Source organism: Thamnophis sirtalis, unplaced genomic scaffold (assembly GCF_051295495.1).
Source record: "Thamnophis sirtalis isolate CommonGarterSnake01/CBP01778 unplaced genomic scaffold, rThaSir2_p1.2 scaffold_11, whole genome shotgun sequence".
In the NCBI taxonomy this organism is placed as follows: Eukaryota; Metazoa; Chordata; class Lepidosauria; order Squamata; family Natricidae; genus Thamnophis; species Thamnophis sirtalis.
The window spans coordinates 22003254-22023266 of NW_028261391.1; the positions used below are offsets into that span (position 1 = coordinate 22003254).

The 20013-nt window shown below is 41.4% G+C and overlaps 1 protein-coding gene across 2 annotated transcripts in view; it reads right to left on the bottom strand.

Annotated features, from left to right (window-relative positions):
• Nucleotides 1-15876, bottom strand: part of SCHIP1 (schwannomin interacting protein 1) — a 101312-nt gene extending 85436 nt beyond the window's left edge. Inside the window, exons 1-2 of one of the 2 annotated variants that reach the window (XM_087725312.1) lie at nucleotides 15678-15876; nucleotides 14689-15375 (exon numbers count right to left, since the gene is read on the bottom strand). In XM_087725312.1, coding sequence (XP_087581438.1) covers nucleotides 14689-15369 — 681 coding nt within the window. In that variant the 5' untranslated portion in view covers nucleotides 15370-15375; nucleotides 15678-15876. Of the gene's footprint in view, nucleotides 1-14688; nucleotides 15376-15677 lie in introns of those variants that run through there. The other variant, XM_087725313.1, reaches the window with a different exon arrangement.
• Between the last annotated feature and the right edge of the window lie 4137 nt (nucleotides 15877-20013).

A 20013-nucleotide genomic window follows, 5' to 3' on the forward strand; every position in this document is an offset into this window, starting at 1 on the left:
TGGTTTCTTCAGGAGGGGTCTCACCACCGCCGCTTTCAGTGCGGCGGGGAAGTTCCCCTCCTGAAGGGAGGCGGTCACAACCGCCTGGATCCAGCCTCGTGTCACCTCACTGCAGTTCGTGACCAGCCATGAGGGACACGGATCCAGAACACAGGTGGAGGTACTTACAGCTCTCATGGCCTTGTCCACATCCCCGGGGGTAACATCCTGAAACTCAACCCAGAGCTGTTCTACTTGGTCCCCCTGTGTCTCGGCTGGAACTGCGGGGGTGGAGTCCAAGTCCGACCGAAACCGAGCAATTTTGTCCGCTAAAAAAATCAACAAGTTCTTGAGTTATAACCGGTTATTTAGCAATTGTTCAAAGTTTTGACAGGACTGCCAAAAGCTACTTACAACTCAGATTTTGCAACTCTTTGCAGCATTCCCTGGTCACATGACCATAATTTATAACATTTTCTGCTGGTTTCTAGCAATAAATGTCCATTGTGGGCATTTAAAGCCATGTCATTTGCGTTATGAATGCCGGGTTCGCTTAATGTCGGCTGCAAGAGGTCATAAAAGTGGCTGCAGTCACATAGCATACCACTTAATAACCAGCATGATTTATAACCATTATTCTTGGCTCAAGTGCGGTAGTATCTGTATTTACTCTCTTGTGGGAGAACAGAGACCAAATACTATAGAACAGGGGTGTCAAACTGGCAGCCTGCAGAGTTGAATATGTCATGCGCAGGCCATGGCTACCCCAGCCCCAGTGAAGGGGAAAAACGTTGCAATATGTCCCATGATGGTAACGTGATGCCGCGAGTTTGCCATGCGTGCTATAGGACATATATGGCTCTTGCTGAAATGTTAAAATTCAGGTGCTTTGCAACAGGTTCATATTTATGACCATTGTTGGGATCCTCTTTTGCAACCTTTTGACAAGCAAAATTAATGGGGAAGCCAGATTCACTTAACAACCTTGTTACTTATCAATAACAACCGTGGCAAGAAAGGTGGTAAAATGGAGCGAAACTCATTTAACAAATGTCTCACTTAACAACAGAAATTTTGGGCTCAATTGTGGTCGTAAGTCAAGGATTACCTGTCCACCCCTGCATTAACCATACTATTATAGTTATCCAAAGTTTAGTTACATCGGGAAAAGGGAGGACAAGGCTTTGCAATGGTGACCAGCAGATAAGCAGCTTCCTTAAAATTCAGTACCAAGTATCACTTTTGTAAAAGTGAGGAAATCTGCCCTCCTCCATGTGTTTGCCCAACAAAAGGTGACACATAATAAATAATTCTTCGCCTAAATAAAAAAATAAACAGCCCACCTTTGCAGCAGCAATAAACAGATTCAGAGAATTGCTATCACTTTGAGCAAAACTAAGAATAATGTAGGCTCAAGTGTAGCCTTTCCTTTTTTGCCTATCATTTCTACTTTTGAGTTCAGCTCTGTTATTTCAAAACAAGTTTTATGCAGCATTGTTATCAGGCAAAACAAAGCAACTCCTGTAACCTCTGCTTATTAAATACCACATGCCTAAGCTGAGAGGAAAATATATAAAATCATTGATGTTCAGCCAAATAGGAAGGAATAAGTTGCATTTACGCTGTTGCCCAGTATCTCTTATTTGGCCTTTACCTTGCAATGTTAGGCAGAATTTTTTGGCAGGCAGAATTACTGCATCCAGCAGAATTTATCTCCTAATAAAACGTTCCCGACCATGTCAAAATGATAGCAACCAAGTACAGATCCAAGTACCGAAGCTAAGGCACATTTTTAAAATGTACCTGATTGAATTAATTCAATAGCAAAACTGTCCTCCATTTAGGATTTCTTTTTCTAGCAGGGGCTCAAGTTAAATTAATATGGCTTTAATGTTCATTAAGATGTCAGTATAGAGATTTGTTTCATTCACATTTAGTTTTGATCAGCCAGTGGACCTCTAGATACAAGGATCCTATTTAAAATCTTCTTCTGATCTTTTTTATGTGATTGTTATGCAAATGCCACGGTTGTAAAGTGAATGCTATAGTTGTTAAGTGAGTCAATGCATTACTATGGGTAGTTTTTGCTGAGAATCATCCAAAAAGGCTGATTTGGGGGATAAAACATTGTAAATCATGTCACATGATGCTGCAACCAGTTGTAGAGGTGAGCTAGTTGCCAAGGGCCCAAGACACAATCATGTGATCACAGAGAGGGATGGTATTTTGCTGTAATCAACACAACTATAGTTTTGTCATTTTCACCCCTGAATTTAAATGTTGTCATTGCTTGCACAAAAGCACTGTAGAATGAAATTTCATTCCCAGAACTAAAAAAATTAGATACGATCTTTGTGTCTAACACACCAAAATGGCCACAGGATAACAACAACAACTTTTTCCTCTGAGCTATCTATTTGCTCCTGGAGTTCCTCAGATTCTCACCCGATCACACCTTTTCTTTATCTTCCAAGTCAGATGAAGAGTCTTGCAGCAATCTTTTGCCCCTCTTAATGTTTTCTCTTCCTGAATTTCCTCCCACTTCTTCTCTGCCTCAAGCCGTTTTGCAAATATTTTTGGAAAGTTTCCAGCATTTCTTCTCACCTCAGCCCTGTATGAGTCTAGACATATTGCTCGGAAACACTTCAGGGATTTAAAATACCCATTTCAGCCTTCATGAATTCCTGTTTTTTGACAACTTCTGAATATCTAAGATGTTTCTGAAGTTGGCTGTGTTAACACAAGGCAAGGCATTCCAATTCTTACATTGTTGATTTAAAGCCATTCCTGTTCTATCAAATACTTTATGGGGTATATTTCACAATATTTTTGGACCAAACTTTATGGATTTGCATTGGTTAAAATTAAAGAAAAATTGTAGCATGTTGGAATCTTTAGAAATGGATGCAGGAGATCAATCCTTCTCAACTTACTTTCTTTTTATATAAATCCAGCTAACTGCACCCTTAAAGAACTGTACCCTTATAGAATTCCATGGTAGGAATTCTGTCCTACCATGACAGAAACTAACACAGCAATTTTTTTTTAGAGAAAATAGATATTTATACCTTTACATCCATTCTATTATTATAGTTTTTGATTATGACACATTTAAGTACCTAAAACATTGCAGTAATACTACTGACAATAATTTTTATTGCCATAACTCTAAAACACGAAGGGAATAAATTTATCACCAGAAAAAAATGTTATAAAAATTCAAACTTATTAGCAGAAAGCCTGTGGGGCCCTTTCACTGACTAGCACTTCATTCAAAAGGAAATCAAATCTCTCCTTATACAGGAATAACACAATATAATAAAATGTTTGTTTCAGTGAAAAGGAAATAAAATCTCTACTGCACTTGAGTAATAAGACTGCAAAGTGCATGTTGTTTTAATCAAAGAAAATCTGTGTGTGGCTTTAACATGAATGATTGACAAGTTGAACATGGTCTGCTCAATCCTGGTGCAGTACCATAACCTCTTTTGGTCCTCAATACGGAATTGAGATCATCAGAACTATAATACAAAGCATTCAGCGGACACCAAGTAGGTCTTCAAGAGACATATTTTTCAGCAATTCTAGTGCAAACTTCTGCCCAGTTTTCTTGCCAGCTGCAATCCAGCTGTGAAGGAATGTTGTCTGGATTCCAAGAAGGGAGAGGATGCATTTCAGAGGAGAAAGAGACATCAAAGTTTTGATAGTTGTGTGAGAGAAAGAGGAGGAAGTCAGCTCCTCCTTAATAGTTCCCAGGGTATGTTTTATAGTTGATAACCCAGCGTTGCAATGGTATTTATTTAGGGTGGAGGGGAATGTTCAGACCAACGTAATTTCTAATATTGGATTTCCCCCCTTAGCAGAGGGAGCCCCCTTGTGGAGTACTGTGAAGCCATTACTATGGCAACTCCACTGCGCTGTACAGTAGAAGCCATTTTATGGCAGTACAGTATATACCATTTTAAAGCACAATGGGCTGCATCTTAACAGAATACACACCCTGAGGGGTTTTAGTGGTGTCTTACTTACATATTTGTTTCCAGAGAGTAAGTCATCTCTGTACCAAGTTTGATTGAAATTGTTCCAGGCGTTCCTGAGTTATGCTGGAACATACACAAACACACAAACACAGACACAGCTCTCTCTATATCTATATCTATATCATCTTATCTATCTATCTATCTATCTATCTATCTATCTATCTATCTATCTATCTATCTATCTATCTATCTATCTATCTATTATTCATAGATTTTCATGGGTGTAGGTATGCTGGTCTTGTTGTATTCGGGTCTTTTCCCATGTAAGATTGAGATTGTCTTGGCAACGTTTCGGCGAGGACCCACTCGCCATCTTCAGGCTGGTATTTTTGGCTTTGTGCTTGTGCGAGAAAGGCGTGGTCAGAGCTGTCATCTTTCTATAAATCTTGGTGAGTGGGTGTGGAGTGCTGCCTTTGTTGCTATAAGTGGGTTGATTGGCTGTGTAGTTGCATCCTGTTTGGAAGATGGAGTTGATGTTTGTAGATTGGTCGGCTGTTTTGTACATCCTGTATGGCTGAGGTGCTGGCTGTGAGTCTGTTGTTCTTTTGTGTTATAATGACATGGGTGGTGGGTGGGGTTCATTTCTTGACTAGGGCTGGTTTCCAGATATCTGGTAGGCGGGAGGTATCGCCATGTTTATTCATGTTGTCGGGGTGTTTCTCTATTTTGATGGCTTCCATAATTATTTTCTTGTTGAAGTGTTCTGTTTTGGAGATCAATTTGGTTCCTTCAAAATCAATTTCATGTCCTGTTACTTTAAGGTGCTGGAAAAGGAAGGAAGTTTTTTCTTTTTTTCTGACTGCGTTCTTGTGTTCTGCGATGCGTGCATTTATTCTCCTATTAGTTTGTCCAATGTAAGTGGCAGGGCAGATTTTGCATGATATTTCGTAGACTCCTTGGTTTTCTAGCTGGATCTTATCTTTGGTGTTTCTTAAGATATTGGCCATTTTTTGGTCAGTGCTGAAGGCTGTCTTGATATTGTGCTTGTGGAGAATTTTGCTGATTTTATCTGTGGTGCCTTTGATGAAAGGAAGGAGGGTGATGCCGTTGTCCTGTTCTGTGTCTCAGTTCTTGGGGGGGAGTCTCCCTTTGGATTATGTTGGTAATTGCTTTTCTTTGGAACTTGTTGGAGATTAATATGTTTGTGAGAGTGTGCAATTTAGTTTTTAGGTGGTCTTTGTCGGCTAGACGTTTGGTTCTAGAGATGAGGGTATTGGGTACAGAGTTGATCTGTGCAGGGTGGTGATGGGATTGTGCATTTAAGTAATCAACCCACTCACAGCAACAAAGCTAGCACTCCACACACACCCACCAAGATTTATAGAAAGATGAGAGCTCCTTATTCGCACAAGCACGAAGCCGAAAACACCAGCCTGAAGATGGCGAGTGGGACCTTGCCGAAACGTTGCCAAGACAATCTCAATCTTACACGGGAAAAGACCTGAATACAGCAAAATTTCTATTTTTAGCTGAAGAACAATAAAGAAAACTGCCTCAACATGTCCTTGTTGGTTTTTGGAGCCTGACAAATGCTGCCACCAGAGCCACAAGGCCTCAGTGCACTTCACTAGCTTAGAAGTGAGCCATGTCATTCCCAAACTAATTCTATGTATCAGAGGGCTGGGGAAAAAAAAGAAACAACTCTTGCAGGTTTAAAAATGCATTTACTATAAAGTGAAACAAGCAAGTTGGAACTTCTCAAGGAAAAAAAAATGCACATTCCACAAATAGAACTCATTTCCTAAGGAAGTCTGACAAGAAAGCCACTTCTCTCTGTTCATTGAAGCATGCATTGCTATGTTTTTACTTAAGAAATTATATTTAACTTGTAAGTGCTGGTGTGATTTCTTTTTTAGCAAGCTAAGATTTTGTAACTTGAGCAAAAAATTTTAAGTAAACAATGAGTACAAATGTATCCAAGAAAGTACATATAAATAAATAAATATTACCCAAAGGATAAAATGAATATTGGCTTTGGTTGGGATTGATCTGAAACCAATCTTTCCTCTTTATATAAATTAGGGAGCTACTGGGCTTACCTTTATTTTCCTGTCCTCTAACAAGTTTCACTGTTCCTTCCTTCCTTTGGAACTAATATAGTTAGTCCCCAATTTACAACCAGTTACTTAGCAATTGTTCAAAATTACAACAGACTTACTGGGGGCCATTTCTGACCTAGATTGGAAGTTCTGATGATCGCCCTCCCAACACATAACCGAACTCCAAGATCTTGGCAACTGGGCCACATTTATAATTGTTTGTAGCATCCTGTGGTCATATGACTGAATTTTATGACAATTTGCTCAAGCCTGGCATTTACTTCCAAGCTGTGGAAGTAAATGCCAGGCTTTCAGCCAAGCTGTGCCCATAATGGACCACTGCTTTGCTTAATGACTATAGCGGCCACTTCATGATTGCAGGGACCACATAACAACCACTACAAAGATTTGGAAAACTATGTTGGTGATGGGTTTTATGACTGTCATGAGTTACGAATACAAGTGGCAGACTCCATTGCAATCCTAAAATGGGGACTGGATATGCATATTTCGGTTGGTTCATAAAACTCATAAAAATATAGAATAGAATAGAATAGAATAACAGAGTTGGAAGGGACCTTGGAGGTCTTCTAATCCAACCCCCTGCCTAGGCAGGAAACCCTACACCACTTCAGACAAATGGCTATCCAACATCTTCTTAAAGACTTCCAGTGTTGGTGCATTCACAACTTCTGGAGGCAAGCTGTTCCACTGATTAATTGTTCTGCCAGGAAATTTCTCTTCAGTTCTAAGTTGCTTCTCTCCTTGATTAGTTTCCACCCATTGCTTCTTGTTCTACCCTCAGGTGCTTTGGAGAATAGCTTGACTCCCTTTTCTTTGTGGCGACACCTGAGATATTGGAACACTGCTATCATGTCTCCCTAGTCCTTCTTTTCATTAAACTAGATATACCCAGTTCCGGCAACTATTCTTCATATATTTTAGCCTCCTGTCCCCTCTTTTTTACATCATGGTGACCAAAACTGAATGCAGTATTCCAAGTGTGGCCTTACCAAGGCATTATAAAGTGGTATGAACACTTCACATGATCTTGATTCTATCCCTCTGTTTATGCAGCCTAGAACTGTGTTGGCTTTTTTGGCAGCTGCTGCACACTGCTGACTCATATTTAAATGGTTGTCCACTAGGTTTCTAAGATCCCTCTCAAAGTTACTACTATTGAGCAAGGCACCTCATATAAACAATTATGTCTGCTCATCAATCAAGCACTTTCTTTTCCCCTCCTCCAAGGTTTTTAAATTACTATTGTTATATCAAGTTCACATATGCAAAAGAAAGAAAAATTATTACAGACTGATTTGCTAGGCAATATAACTTTTTCTCAAAGAAATATAAATATAGCTCAATGGTTAAAACATCTGCCTAAGAGGCAATAGAGCACAGGTTCGATTCCCAGCAAGGGTATGGCTAGCTGATGAGAGCTAAATAGCTTGAAATAGATCTATACTAGTCTCCCTTTATTTATTTATCAGCATAAATATAACAAATGTAACAAAAAAGGCAACAGTAAAAAATATTGGGTTTCTGTCTGGATGGTCTCTTGTGACGAGCCGAAGGACAGAGAGTGGAAGTGTGACCTTCCTCCCATATTTGGGCATACCAGGGGTTGTGACTTTAAATATATACCTTTCACCCTGGCCTGGCTGATAAGGAGTCGAGCTCTATAGCTCAATGGTTAACACATCTGCCTAAGAGGCAATAGAGCACAGGTTCGATTCCCAGCAAGGGTATGGCTAGCTGATGAGAGCTAAATAGCTTGAAATAGATCTATACTAGTCTCCCTTTATTTATTTATCAGCATATATATATATATATATATATATATATATATATATATATATATATATATATATATATATATATATATATATATATATATATATATATATATATATATATATATATATATATATATATATATATATATATATATATATATATATATATATATATCTATCTCCAGGCATCCAGTGACTGGCACTTTGGTGCACTGCATCTCTAGCTCAGCTTAAAAAGAGAGTTAGCCAGATTGCTACAAACACTGCATGTTAATTAGAGATGAAATGCAACTGAAGCATTTACAGATTTTGTTTACAAAAAATATTCTTATGAAAAGTTGTTTACAAGGCCTGGGCTCAGTAATTACAGTGATTGTGACTGATTATGGTACCAAAATATGAAGCAGCCACGCACAAATAACAAAATCAAAATTAAAGGTGTGAAATTTAAATGGAGCCATTTTTTCACCCCAATGTCAGTATAACATTTGTTAATTCAGGTTTGTGGAAATAAGTTGGAACAAATAAGAGGGTCTATAGATTTAGCAGATTGAGTACATTCAAAAAACTCTCTACCATGAGAGACCAACTAATGAAAACAGGAGAGAAATTACAAGTGTTCCATCACGACAGATCTGCCATTCATAAATTCCTCCTCCAGGTGATTTATGTGCTGCAGCTCAACAACATAAAAAAGAAAAAACACTTGTCATCCAGACTAGAGCCTGGGTGCTACATTTGTTGTAGAAAAAGCAGATTAAGTGGTAACAGGAATCTTCCAGCAGAAGCAACACAGCTGGAAAAAGTATCACATTAACATGTGTCCACCAAAGAACATAATAAGCATAACTGAAGATGTGATTTTCTGTTTGAGACCGTGGCTGGCGCTTCCTTTTATGATTTAACATTAGTCGATTTCCAAAAGGTCAAGTCTTATATAAAACCTTACATAAGTGCCCAGAACTTTATTACAATCCATCACCTGCAAAATGATCAAAGTATTCTTTTGAAGGATATTTTAAGCCTTTCAATGGATTCATATCCATTTATTTCTAATTCCTCTTGGCCAATACTCCAAAAGCCTTATTTTGCAAGGGAGGGTGGGTCTCATTTTAGTTTTGAACTGGGGATTTGTCAAAATTCAAATCATTGGGATGCCAGAGCCTCCCCTTGAGCACAATGGATCCCTCCATAAATGCAAACACACACTCGTGAGCTTAACAATAGAGGATTCAAGGACAAGGCAGAGATAGGTAACCTGCTGTGACTGCAAATCTAATCAAAAGGAGTATCTGCTATTTCAGAATCTGGGAATGTAACCATGTGTACAGTGTATGTCATCTCCAGTGTTTAAAACCCTCATTATTTATTTATTACCTTTATAAGCTGCCTGACTTGTTCATGAGTATGGGTAGGATGCAATATGAAGCAACCGAAAAGAATAAAATACAAACAATGAAAAATGAACATGTGCAAACACAATAACAAAACCTGGCAAAGCAATCATCCCACAAAGGAGTCCGCCTAAGGCAGTGTTTCTCAACCTGTGGACTTCAAGTCATCAAGGTTGAGAAACACTGGCCTAAGGTCTGGAGACTCAGGTTTCGAAGGCTTGTTTAAATACGGCCAGGGTAGGGTCCAAATAGATCTATAAGATATTGTTTCATCCGCCTGTTTAATTGATGGCTCCCAGAGTATGCCGATTCTGCTAGATCATGATATGGACAGAAATTATAGACATTCCTTTAGATAATCAGACCCTATACCAGTGATGGCTCACCTTTTTCCGGACCGAGTGTCCAAAGCGTGTGCAAGAAAATTCACGCACAAGTGCCCGAACCTCAAAATGCAATGTGTGCGCATGCACCCCACCTTGGTGCATGTGCATGCGGGGGCCTGTGGGGCCATTCTCCCACACATGCTCCCCCAGCACTCTCTCCCCATGCCTGTGTGCACTCCCCACACCTGCGCCCCACCTTCTTGCTAGCGTGTACCCCCTGCACACACCCCTCCCCCACATGCACATGCAGTCCCCCTATGCCCCGCCCCCCATGCATGAGCAGCAGACATTCAATGACCAACTGGCCAGCGGGCGACGCGCACATGAGCTGAATTGGTGGAACAGTTCACATGCCCACAGGTAAGGCGCTACATGCCACCAGTTCGCCATCACGGCCCTATGCCATGAAATGCTTTATAAATTATAACCAGCACATTGAATTGTACCCAGAAGCTTACTAATAACTTACTGGTAACTAGTGCAGCCCATAAAACAGAGGTGTCACATAGTTAAGAATAACTATTAGGCTTCTGCATTTGGGATCACTCGGGATGTGCCTACAGCGCATTGAAATAGTCCAAATGACCAAAGTTAAATAACCATGTTAAAGTAGTTAAATAACCATGTTAAGGTCCTCCTTGTCCGAGTATAGGGGCAATTGGCACACTATGAATGCATTTGAATTTGTGTAAAAGTCTCCCTGGTCACAGCTGGAATGGGACAATTTGCCACAGCTAACTTGTCATGGCCAATTTGCCACAGCCAACTTACCATAGGACAACTCGCTGTGGGAAAATTCAAAACTTCAATTTAATTATTTGAAACAGTTAAACATTATTTGAATTTTCATCATTTCACGTAACATTTTGTCCCTCCCTTGGCATTCTTTCGTCAATGATTCTATTCCACTGATTCTTTGATATTAGTGCAACTCTCGTCCCATGGCAGGTTGTCCCGTGGCAAGTTGGCAATGGTGAATTATCTCATGGCGAGTTGGCTGTAGTAAGTTTTCATAGACCCGCCACACCTGCTCTTGGAGTAGCAGTTGTGACCCCCAAATCACACACCATCCTGAAGAGTGAAGTGCAACTGCCTTTAGTATTAAAGATTAAATATCTCCAGACCTGGATGGTTTAAGAGGCCTGAGCCTTTTCTATTCCAACTAGTTCCAGATACATCATATTAAACCATAAGTAGTTTTATATGTAGTTTTGGATTAGTATGTTCTGGGATCCAGCAATGTAGTTTGAATACCTTTGCTTAGCACTATGTGTTAAGTCAGTTCTGAGTTTCTTTAGCTTTGACAATATTAAAGAACCAAAACAAATAAATAAATAAGTTATTTCAGATGAAGTGTGAAATAGAGGCTAATCATTTAAGTACAGTGAATAATGGCAGTGCAATTCATTAGTCTTTTATTGATGCTACTGGGTGGAATACCAATAAGAAATATAAAAATCAAGCAATAAGTCAACATAACAGAGCTTGACAAGCAACCAAAAGGTACGGATAATAAACAGGCAGAACCAAATCTTATTTGGACTGTCATAAAGGATATAGCTGAAGAACAATGGGAAGTTACATATTAACAACATTGGTAATGGTTTCATCAGCATCTGTTTTAAACTGAGTTATTTCTGTGCATATTTATGAAAGTTTATTTTATGCTAGCATCACTGGACCCTCCAAAGTTTCCAGAAAAATATATACTTGAAATAGAGTCTATCTGAAAACTGAAAACTCCCTCCTGCTCCTTGAAAGGAGTACACTAGGATGCTAATGTTATCAGATTTATATACCACATTTCATTCAAGAACTCAAATGACGTATTTTGGCCAATGTATCGTAAGTGAAATACTCCAGGTTAAACATCAGAGTACACTACACTACACTGAATACACTACACAGTCTGTCAGATATAGCCTTAGTTTTAAGCAAGATTGAATGAAGATGAGGATATTTGGCCCAACAGTTTAGCAATATTCTCATGTTGCCCACTCCTGACTTAGAAAAACTTGGTGAACTTAGGCTAGCAATTAATTGTTAGTAGATACCACTGTGAATAACACTGTCTGCTGTGATGGGAATTGGCATTCAGCAAAACCTATTTTCCATCTTGACTCAATATTCGGCATTCATTATTTAGAAATATATGAACATAAAATTCAATTTGACTAAATCGGGGTGGGGGTGGGGGTGTCAAACTCACGACTCGTGAACTGGATGCATCACATGCTGGCCACATCCACCTGTTTTAGCGAAGGAAGAAAAGGTTGTGATACGTCACGTGATGTGTCATCAAGAGTTTGACACCCCTGGACTAAATAAAGGTAGTTCTCAACTTATGACCCTAATTGAACCTGGAATTACAGTTGTAAGTAGTGCAGGTTGTTAAGAGTTGGACAGTGGCCTAGAGGTGAAGACGACCGCCTCCCACTTGGAAGATTGAGAGTTCAATCCTAGACAGTGAAACATTTTTTTCTATCAGAGTGCAAAGAGAAAATATCTGCTGTGAACTCTGCATAGGCATCAGGAAGAGTATCCGGCCAGTAAATGCTAAACTCCAGTCAGTTGCACAGATAAAAAGGAATTACAGGCTCGCAAAAAGGAAAAAAAAAGTAGGTTGTTAAGGGATCATCACATGACTGACTCATTTTTACAACATTTATTTTTGGAAACGCTGCCAGTCATTCAGTAAACCCATTCTCCACTTTTCACCTGGTCCTTAGGGTCAAGAAGGAAAAAAGGTTTTCAAAGGAGAAACATTAATAAGAAACTGGACAATCCATGATCTGCTGAGTCATTGTTTCAGAAATTTTTCCTTAACTAAACTAATAATTGGAATGACTATGTGCAGGGAAAAAAAGCATTGAGAATGGGAGCTAGTTCCAACTTCCTGCCAGCTTCTGCATTTCCTTTGCTTGTGGGAAGCTGGCAATCATGCGTCCGCAGTTGATTGTGACAATGTGGTGACTCTGAAGAGGCCACAACTTTTCCAATATCACTGGTCTGAAGTTCCTTGAAATTTCAATCATATGGGTACTGGTTTTGAGTGGCATTCTTAAAGTTAGACCATTGGAGGTATCTTGATTCAAAAAGTGTTATCCTATGATGCACCATTTCATCTAATTTAAGGTTACAGTCAAGTAGACAGGAGAGTTTTAGTAGTATATTGATTCATTAAAGTCACATGAGAAGACCATCTGCAAGTTGTAAACTTCCAAAAAAAACCTACCTTGGGAAATCATTTAAACTTGGAAGTAAAATTATAGTCTTCAAGTCAAATTACCACATTTAATTTAATTTTATTAAGGGTGTTTGTAATTCATTGTGCAGTTCCACTGCATCATTTAAGTAAGTTTCTGAGTACCACATTTTGGAAAATATATTTACAGATTGTTTATAAAAAATAAAATACATTAATGCTTGTTGACAGGCAAAGCAGATTGAGTGAGATATAATTTAACTAGAGGTTTAGGAAACATGAATTGGGCATCTTCTCACAAATCATTACCAAACACCTGCTAAGCTGAAAGATCTGCAAAAATGAAAAAATAAAAACCAGGTATCTGTCTACAGAGCAGGCACCAAAAAGATTTTGATACCTAAAACAAGCTTCTTTGCTTTAGAGAACAATATCAGACTTCTGTCCCAGCAAGAAACAAAGCTGGACATTTCATCTATCTCTCTTGATTTCTTATCTACAGGAAAAATACTCCTTCTGAAATCACATATTGTCTCCAAAAGTACAGCATATTTAAAATGCAGTGTCATCAGCATCTCTGTTGAATATAACATTACTGAAGTTACAATGCTGGGATAATAGCACTTTATTATCAGACTTTGCATCTGATTTGTTTTACAAAGAAATTTTTAGACAATAAAAAAAAACCTTGCAAGAAAGCTTTCTCCCTTTAAATCTAGTGAAGATCATGTCTTCCATTTCTATTCAGTATTTATAGATAATGTGTTCTGGATGCAAAAAGAAAAGGGGAATTAAAACAGATTGCAATATGGAACAGCTCTTCACTGGTTCTGTCCATCAGGGAAGACACCATACAAAGTCTGCTTCCCTTTGCCCTTCTCTTGCTGGAAGCAGCAATGCCAATTATGCTGAAAAATGAAGTTACTTATCATGCCCTAAAGTCAAAGAGTGTTACACCCAATCTCTAAGAGCTTGAGGCTCTAGATTTTCAAGTCACAACCCAGGGCAAAAGTGATGCAATGTTAGCAAGAGCTATTAACTAGATTAAACAAGGCACATACATTTTTTTTTTTGCAGAACAAAGCACATGTTAAAAAAATAAACATTCTAAACTAACCAAGTCTGCAAGTTCTGCTGTACCTTTAGAAAGGAAGGGCAGAGAAACATGCCTTGGATAGCACAAACCCTTTCACTAGGGCAAATTCACAAGGAGACATGCACCAGCTGGCTAAGATTCCTGCTTATATTTCCCCCCCTCCTCCTCCCCTCTCTTAAGGCCACCCACATGTCTGGCTTTTCTGAATACAGCCAGGTGTTCTTCTGATAAGGAACAGGAAGTAGTTCAGGACAACCCTCCCAGCCCTATCTTCCCTTCCCCACAGAAAAGGTCACCCACCAAAGCCCCTAATCCTCAAGGCCAAGGCAGGCCAATCCACCAACTCCTTCCTTCTTGCAGAACAAAAGGGACAAGGGATCACCACTTGTCTCTTTCCTTTATAAATCTGAATCCAAGGGAGCCATTCTCCCACTCTACACACTACAATGCACACACGAGGTCCGGTTTCCTGCAAGCCCAAACACCAGGACGTATTTGGAGGGAGAAAAGGAAGCAACCAGCCATCCCAATCTAAGTAATCACAGCTGCCCTTTGGAAATTACCTTCTATGGGAAAAAAACATAATCATCCAATGCCCTCCCTCGCATGGGAAATGACTCACCCTCCGGTCTCCTTAAGTAGCTGCAATTCCACTAACATTAACACTTTAATTCTCATCTCTTGTTACTCTGAACGTGTAAAAAAAAAAGGAGCAAAGGGGGGGGGGGAGAGGAAAGAGACCCAACTTACAGAGGTGTAGTTGCTCTTCTGGCTCCGGAGCTCCTGTTCTTGGAACTGCAACCCCGCCAGGTGTTTCTCCAGTGCTTCCCAGTCCATAGTGGGCAGCTGAGGCTCCTGCTCTTTCAAGGCATCCCCTCCTAAGGAGTTCTCCACGGGGTGGAAGGAAAGCAAAGGACCTCCCTGCTGAGCTCTCTGGAGGCAGGGGGCTTTGCTGTAGCCCCCACCCCCTTTGTGTCCAGTCCGGTGGTGGCTGGACGGCACCATGTTGGCATTGTGCCTAAGGTCCAGCAGGTGACGGTGAGGCTGGAGAGGATGGGGAGGGGGGTTAGTGCTGGGAGCTGGGGGGGGCATGGTGGCAGTGGGGAGGGTGAGGCAGGTACTCCTCACCTCCACCAGCTCTTGGGTTAAACTCCTCCTGGTAGGGGTGGTTTTGGCACGGCAGCGGGCATAGTCCCCATCCTCCTTCCACACATCAATCACTTTCCTCTCGGTGGACTCCTGGAAGTCGTCGTCCTCCTCCTCCCCCTCTCTTCCTTCTTCTTCCTCCTCTTCCTCCTCTGAGTCCTCCAAAGCAGCCAAATCCAGGCTGGTAGGCGACGGGGAAGATTTGCATTCCGAGCAAGGAGTCACTTTGCTGGAACTGGACTCGGAGCTGGAGCGGCTGCTGCAGGGGTCGCTCCCTAGATCCATGCCATCCTGGAGAAGGGAAACGAGAGCGAGACCAAGAGCGTTAGAAGATGGACAGGGAGGGAGGGGAGGGAGGGGGGGCAGCGGGATGAGACAAGAGCAAGACAGACTTCTTTTTGTGCTCGGCGGCAGCTGCTTCCACCGCTCCAGAAGTCACCAGCCCCACCAGGCACAGTTCAGCACCAGGCGCTCCAGATGCTGCCGGGAGTCTTAATGGAAAGGGGGAGGGAAGGGAAAGGAAGGGCAGGGAAGGGGTGGGGGAGGCGCCCCCGTCACTTCCCAAAGTTTCCTTTTGCAAAGCCCTCACACACCCAGGCACGGGGACACTTTTCCAGGAAGGAGACGGGCAATCTCCCACGGGAGGAAGGGATGGATAGGTTGGCTCGCCTAGACACTCATCGGGCACAGTAGCCGCCCAGATGCTTCTGAGAACATCGCCCGGTGTTGGATCGGGGCAGGAAAACGGTGGAAGCGGCCGAGACGCCAACGCCAACCAAGCAGTTGCCCACCGCACCACCCGCAACCGGCACCGGAAACTTCCCGGCTCCTTTGCGTCCAGTTGCAAAGAAGAAGAAAAGAAAAGAAAAAAGCTGCGCCGGTAGCACTGAAAAGAAAAGGAAGCCGGGGCGGGGGGGGGGGTAGAGGAGGAGAGTGGAAGAGCCCGTCCCCACGTAAACGGCGTAAAAAAAAGGGGGGGTTAAAAGTCAATGAGAAAACATCGCCCCCTGCGGTATCGCCCGAGAGGAAGAGAGAGAGAGAGCGATCATTGCCGGAGAAACTGCACGCTTAAGGCAAAGGCAAGGAAGGGAAGGAGAGAGGGAGGGAGGGAGGTGCGCCGGGGTTGGCGGGTCGGTTTAATTGCTCTCCTCCCTTCCTGCAAATTCCAGAAGGCCGCACGTTGTCGCCCCGCTGGGCCCCACCCTTGTCTCAGCGCCGGCATGTGGAGACACACAGTAACGAGTTGTGTTGTGTGTCTAGGGAGGCGCGGTGGACGGGCATTTTCATAGCCTGCAGGATGAAATAACGATTGAAGAAAAGAAAAAAAAACCCCACCCTCTCTTTGTATCCTAGGTCAATGTCCTTTTTCCCCTGTGGTTTTTTTTTCCTATCATGAAAATCAATAGTCCAGGAAGTGTCTGTGGCAGAAACGAACAGACCCTGAACAAATCTTTGGGTTATATACTTCAAGTGGTTTTGTTGGGACACCTGGATTGAAAATTGAAAAATGCAAAGTTCAGTATCCACCTGAGCTTTCTGGCAGAAAAAACCTTGCTTTCCTTCTCTTCACCCAAAGGCTTTCCCTGGTCAAGCCTCCAGTGACTTCTTTATTTTGTTTTTAAAGTTCTTAAAAACTTTGGCATTAAAGAAAGGCCACCTCTGAACGTACTGTTAGAAGTTAAAACCCACCCCTCTCCTAGAGAAATGAAATATTTTAGGAAATATTAAAAAGGCAGAATATTTCCCCTAAAAAGAGAAGTAGAAACTCAAGAGAGGCAGAAGCTCAGCTGCCGACACCTTTGTGAATGAACCATTAAGGCTTGAGCCAGTCTACTCTACATAACAAAGGTAGGATTAACCCACTATGGATCTCACCACATGGCGCCTGGGAAGAAGCAATGCTCAACCAAACTTGGACTTAAAACACAGCCTACAGAGTTGCCCCTGCATGGCCACATGACAGTCTGCCAACCAATCAGAATACAAGCTCAGGTTTAAAGCCCAGAGAGGACATAAAACCAGGGATTTTCAGCATCTCTGCCCTTTTTTTTTCTTTGCCCAACCCTCTTGAAGCATGTGATCCCCCTTTTCTGTCAGGAAATGAAGCTATGTGATCCTGTCAATCGTTAAACCATCTTTTCCAAACTGCCTCCATGTTTCCAGTGTCTTTTTCCCCACTTGGAACTGAACCCAGATGGATATTTCTTCTAACAATACGCAGAGTGCTTTCTTTTCCTGGCCTTTGAGCAGCTGCCAATCTGAGGCAGGGTGGTTTTTTTTTATTACTTTGGGAGATTGACATGGTTAAAGAAGACCTAGATGAAGAGTGTGATAACAAGGAAATCCTGTTGTGCATTTATTTGCACCTTCCTTTCAAGCACAGGAAAACTCTGAAAGAGCAGTGGGAACTTTTCGGCTTTTGGAGAGAAACTCCCCAAAAAAGAGGGCTACAATTAAATTGTTTCTCTTTTCCTTGCTCCATCCTCAGAAGAAAATAAATGGCAATCTTTGAGTCCCTTCCATAAAGTGACAGCTGTTTCTTACAGATGGTCTTTATTTTGAACTCAGAAAGCAAGTTTCTCCCCTGATTCTCACTAATATGGTTAATATTAGCACTTAAAGCATTGCAGCTGTATACAGAAGAGAGGCTAGCTATGGGTTGGAAATCCATGATATTGTGAATTTAAACTAACTTCTTGGCACTCAGTATAAGATTGGGAGACCTGGCTCCCTGCCCAGACTTTTGGCAAAGGTGAATAAAGATTTGTTTCTTCCTCATTCCCATCCACCTTTTTGCGTGTTTGCCATCTTTTATTCTTTTAATGTCAAAATTTGTTTTATTTAATGCATTTATTTGCGAGCTGCCCAAAGTCCTTGGGAGTTGGATGGCAAACAAATTTTAACAACGACAGAAACACCCCCACTTATGAAAAGAATGCTACTATGAAGACAAATGATCTGACTTAGGCTAGTGGTAGTATCTGAAATAGGGTATCCTGCTTAAGTAAGAGTTGGACTAGAACAGTAATGGGCTGTTTCTGGCCCAAGTGCCCAAAGTGTGCATGATTTTGCATCCCAAAATGCAATGTGTGCACAGCCCCCTTCCACATGCTCCATACCCCACATGTGTGCATGCCCCCCGCACACGGCCCATGCATGCACAGCAGAGACCCAACAACCAACTGGCCGGTGGGAGCGCGCACGCATGCGCAGTGAAGCTGAACTAGAGCGATAGCTCCCGTGCCCACAGAGAGGGCATTGCATGCCACCTATGATGGCATACGATAGGTTCGCCATCACGGGACTAGAAGATCTCCAACCCCTTACTCAAGCAGGAAACCCGATATAACCAAATAGCCTAAATCAGATCATTTGACTTCATTGTAACTTATTCACTTCCAACTCTGTTATTTTGTAATTCTATAGCAGGGGTGTTAAACTCACTGTCAGGCCTGCAGTCATATTCCTTTTAGGATCTTTGGCCTGCCACACTCTCTCTCATTTTACTATGCTGTCTCATTAGTGGGGTAATTGGGAGGGGGAATAGTAAGGAGTAGAACTGTAGAATGCGTTGTTGTCAAAATAAAACATTCCTTTCTAGAAACCCAAGGTCATTCTTTGTCTCCGCACCTCTGCACCTGACCGGAACTAGATGGGTGAAAATGCCAGCGTGGAAGAGGAAGATTGTACCATGTGATGGACTTGTGGGTTTGGGGACAAGATCATGAACTTTCAATTGGGTGGGAACCCCAGGAAGCTTTCAGATTCGGGTTTTCCACATATTGTACCAACATGTCTCTCTTATTAAATTGGAACTTTGATGAAAGCGATGCCTTGGACTCTGATTTAATTCTGGATGATATTTGCAACGTTGACACATCACGGTGGTGTCACATGAACAACAACAGTTCACTTAGTGACTGTTCAAAGTTACAACGACACTGAAAAAAAGTGATTTATGACCATTTTTCACAGTTACAGCCTTTGTAGCATTCCCATGATCACGTGATCAAAATTCAGATGCTTGCCAACCGATTCATATTTATGACGGTTGCAGTGTCCCAAGGTCATGTGATCATCTCTTGTGAGAAGCAAAGTCAATAGGCAGGCGAAATTCACTTAACAACCGGGTTACTAACTTATCAGTGATTCACTTAACAATTGTGGCAAGAAAGGTCATAAAATGGGCAAAACTCACTTAAAAATATCTCACTTAGCAGCAGAAATTTTAGGCTCAGTTGCAGCCATAAGTCAAGGACTACCTGTACCACTGCCTTCCATGTGTATCTCAGATCATTGTATATAGCACAATCTTGTGCCTGTTTACTCAGAAGTAAGTGCCAAAGTGTTCCATACTTGCTTTTAAAGTATGGTAGTCCATACTTTAAGGACAGGTAATCCTCAACCGGGACCAGAATTTTCATTCCCATTCCATTCCAATGTTTGTTAAGTGAGATACTTCCAATTTTATGATCTTTATTGCAATGGTTATTAAGTGTATCACTGCCATTGTTAAGTGATTCTTGTGGTTGTTAAACAAATTGAGCTTTTCCTCCCCACTGACTTTGCTTGTTGGAAACTGGCTGGGAAGATAGCAAATGGAGATCACATGACCCTGGGATGGGCAGCTTCTGTAAATGCAGGTAGTCCTTGACTTACAACAGTTCATTTAGTGACAAACATTACAACGACACTGAAAAAAGTGAACTTATGATTGTTTTTCACACATAACCCCATAGTCACGTGGTCAAAATCCAGCTGCTTGGCAAGTGGTTCATATTTATGACGGTTGTAGTGTCCCGGAGTCACATGATCCCCTTTTGCGACCTTCTGAGAAGCAAAGTCAAGGGAGAATCCGGATTCACTTAACAACCATGTTATTAACTTAACAACTGCAATGATTCACTTAACAATGGTGGCAAGAAAAGT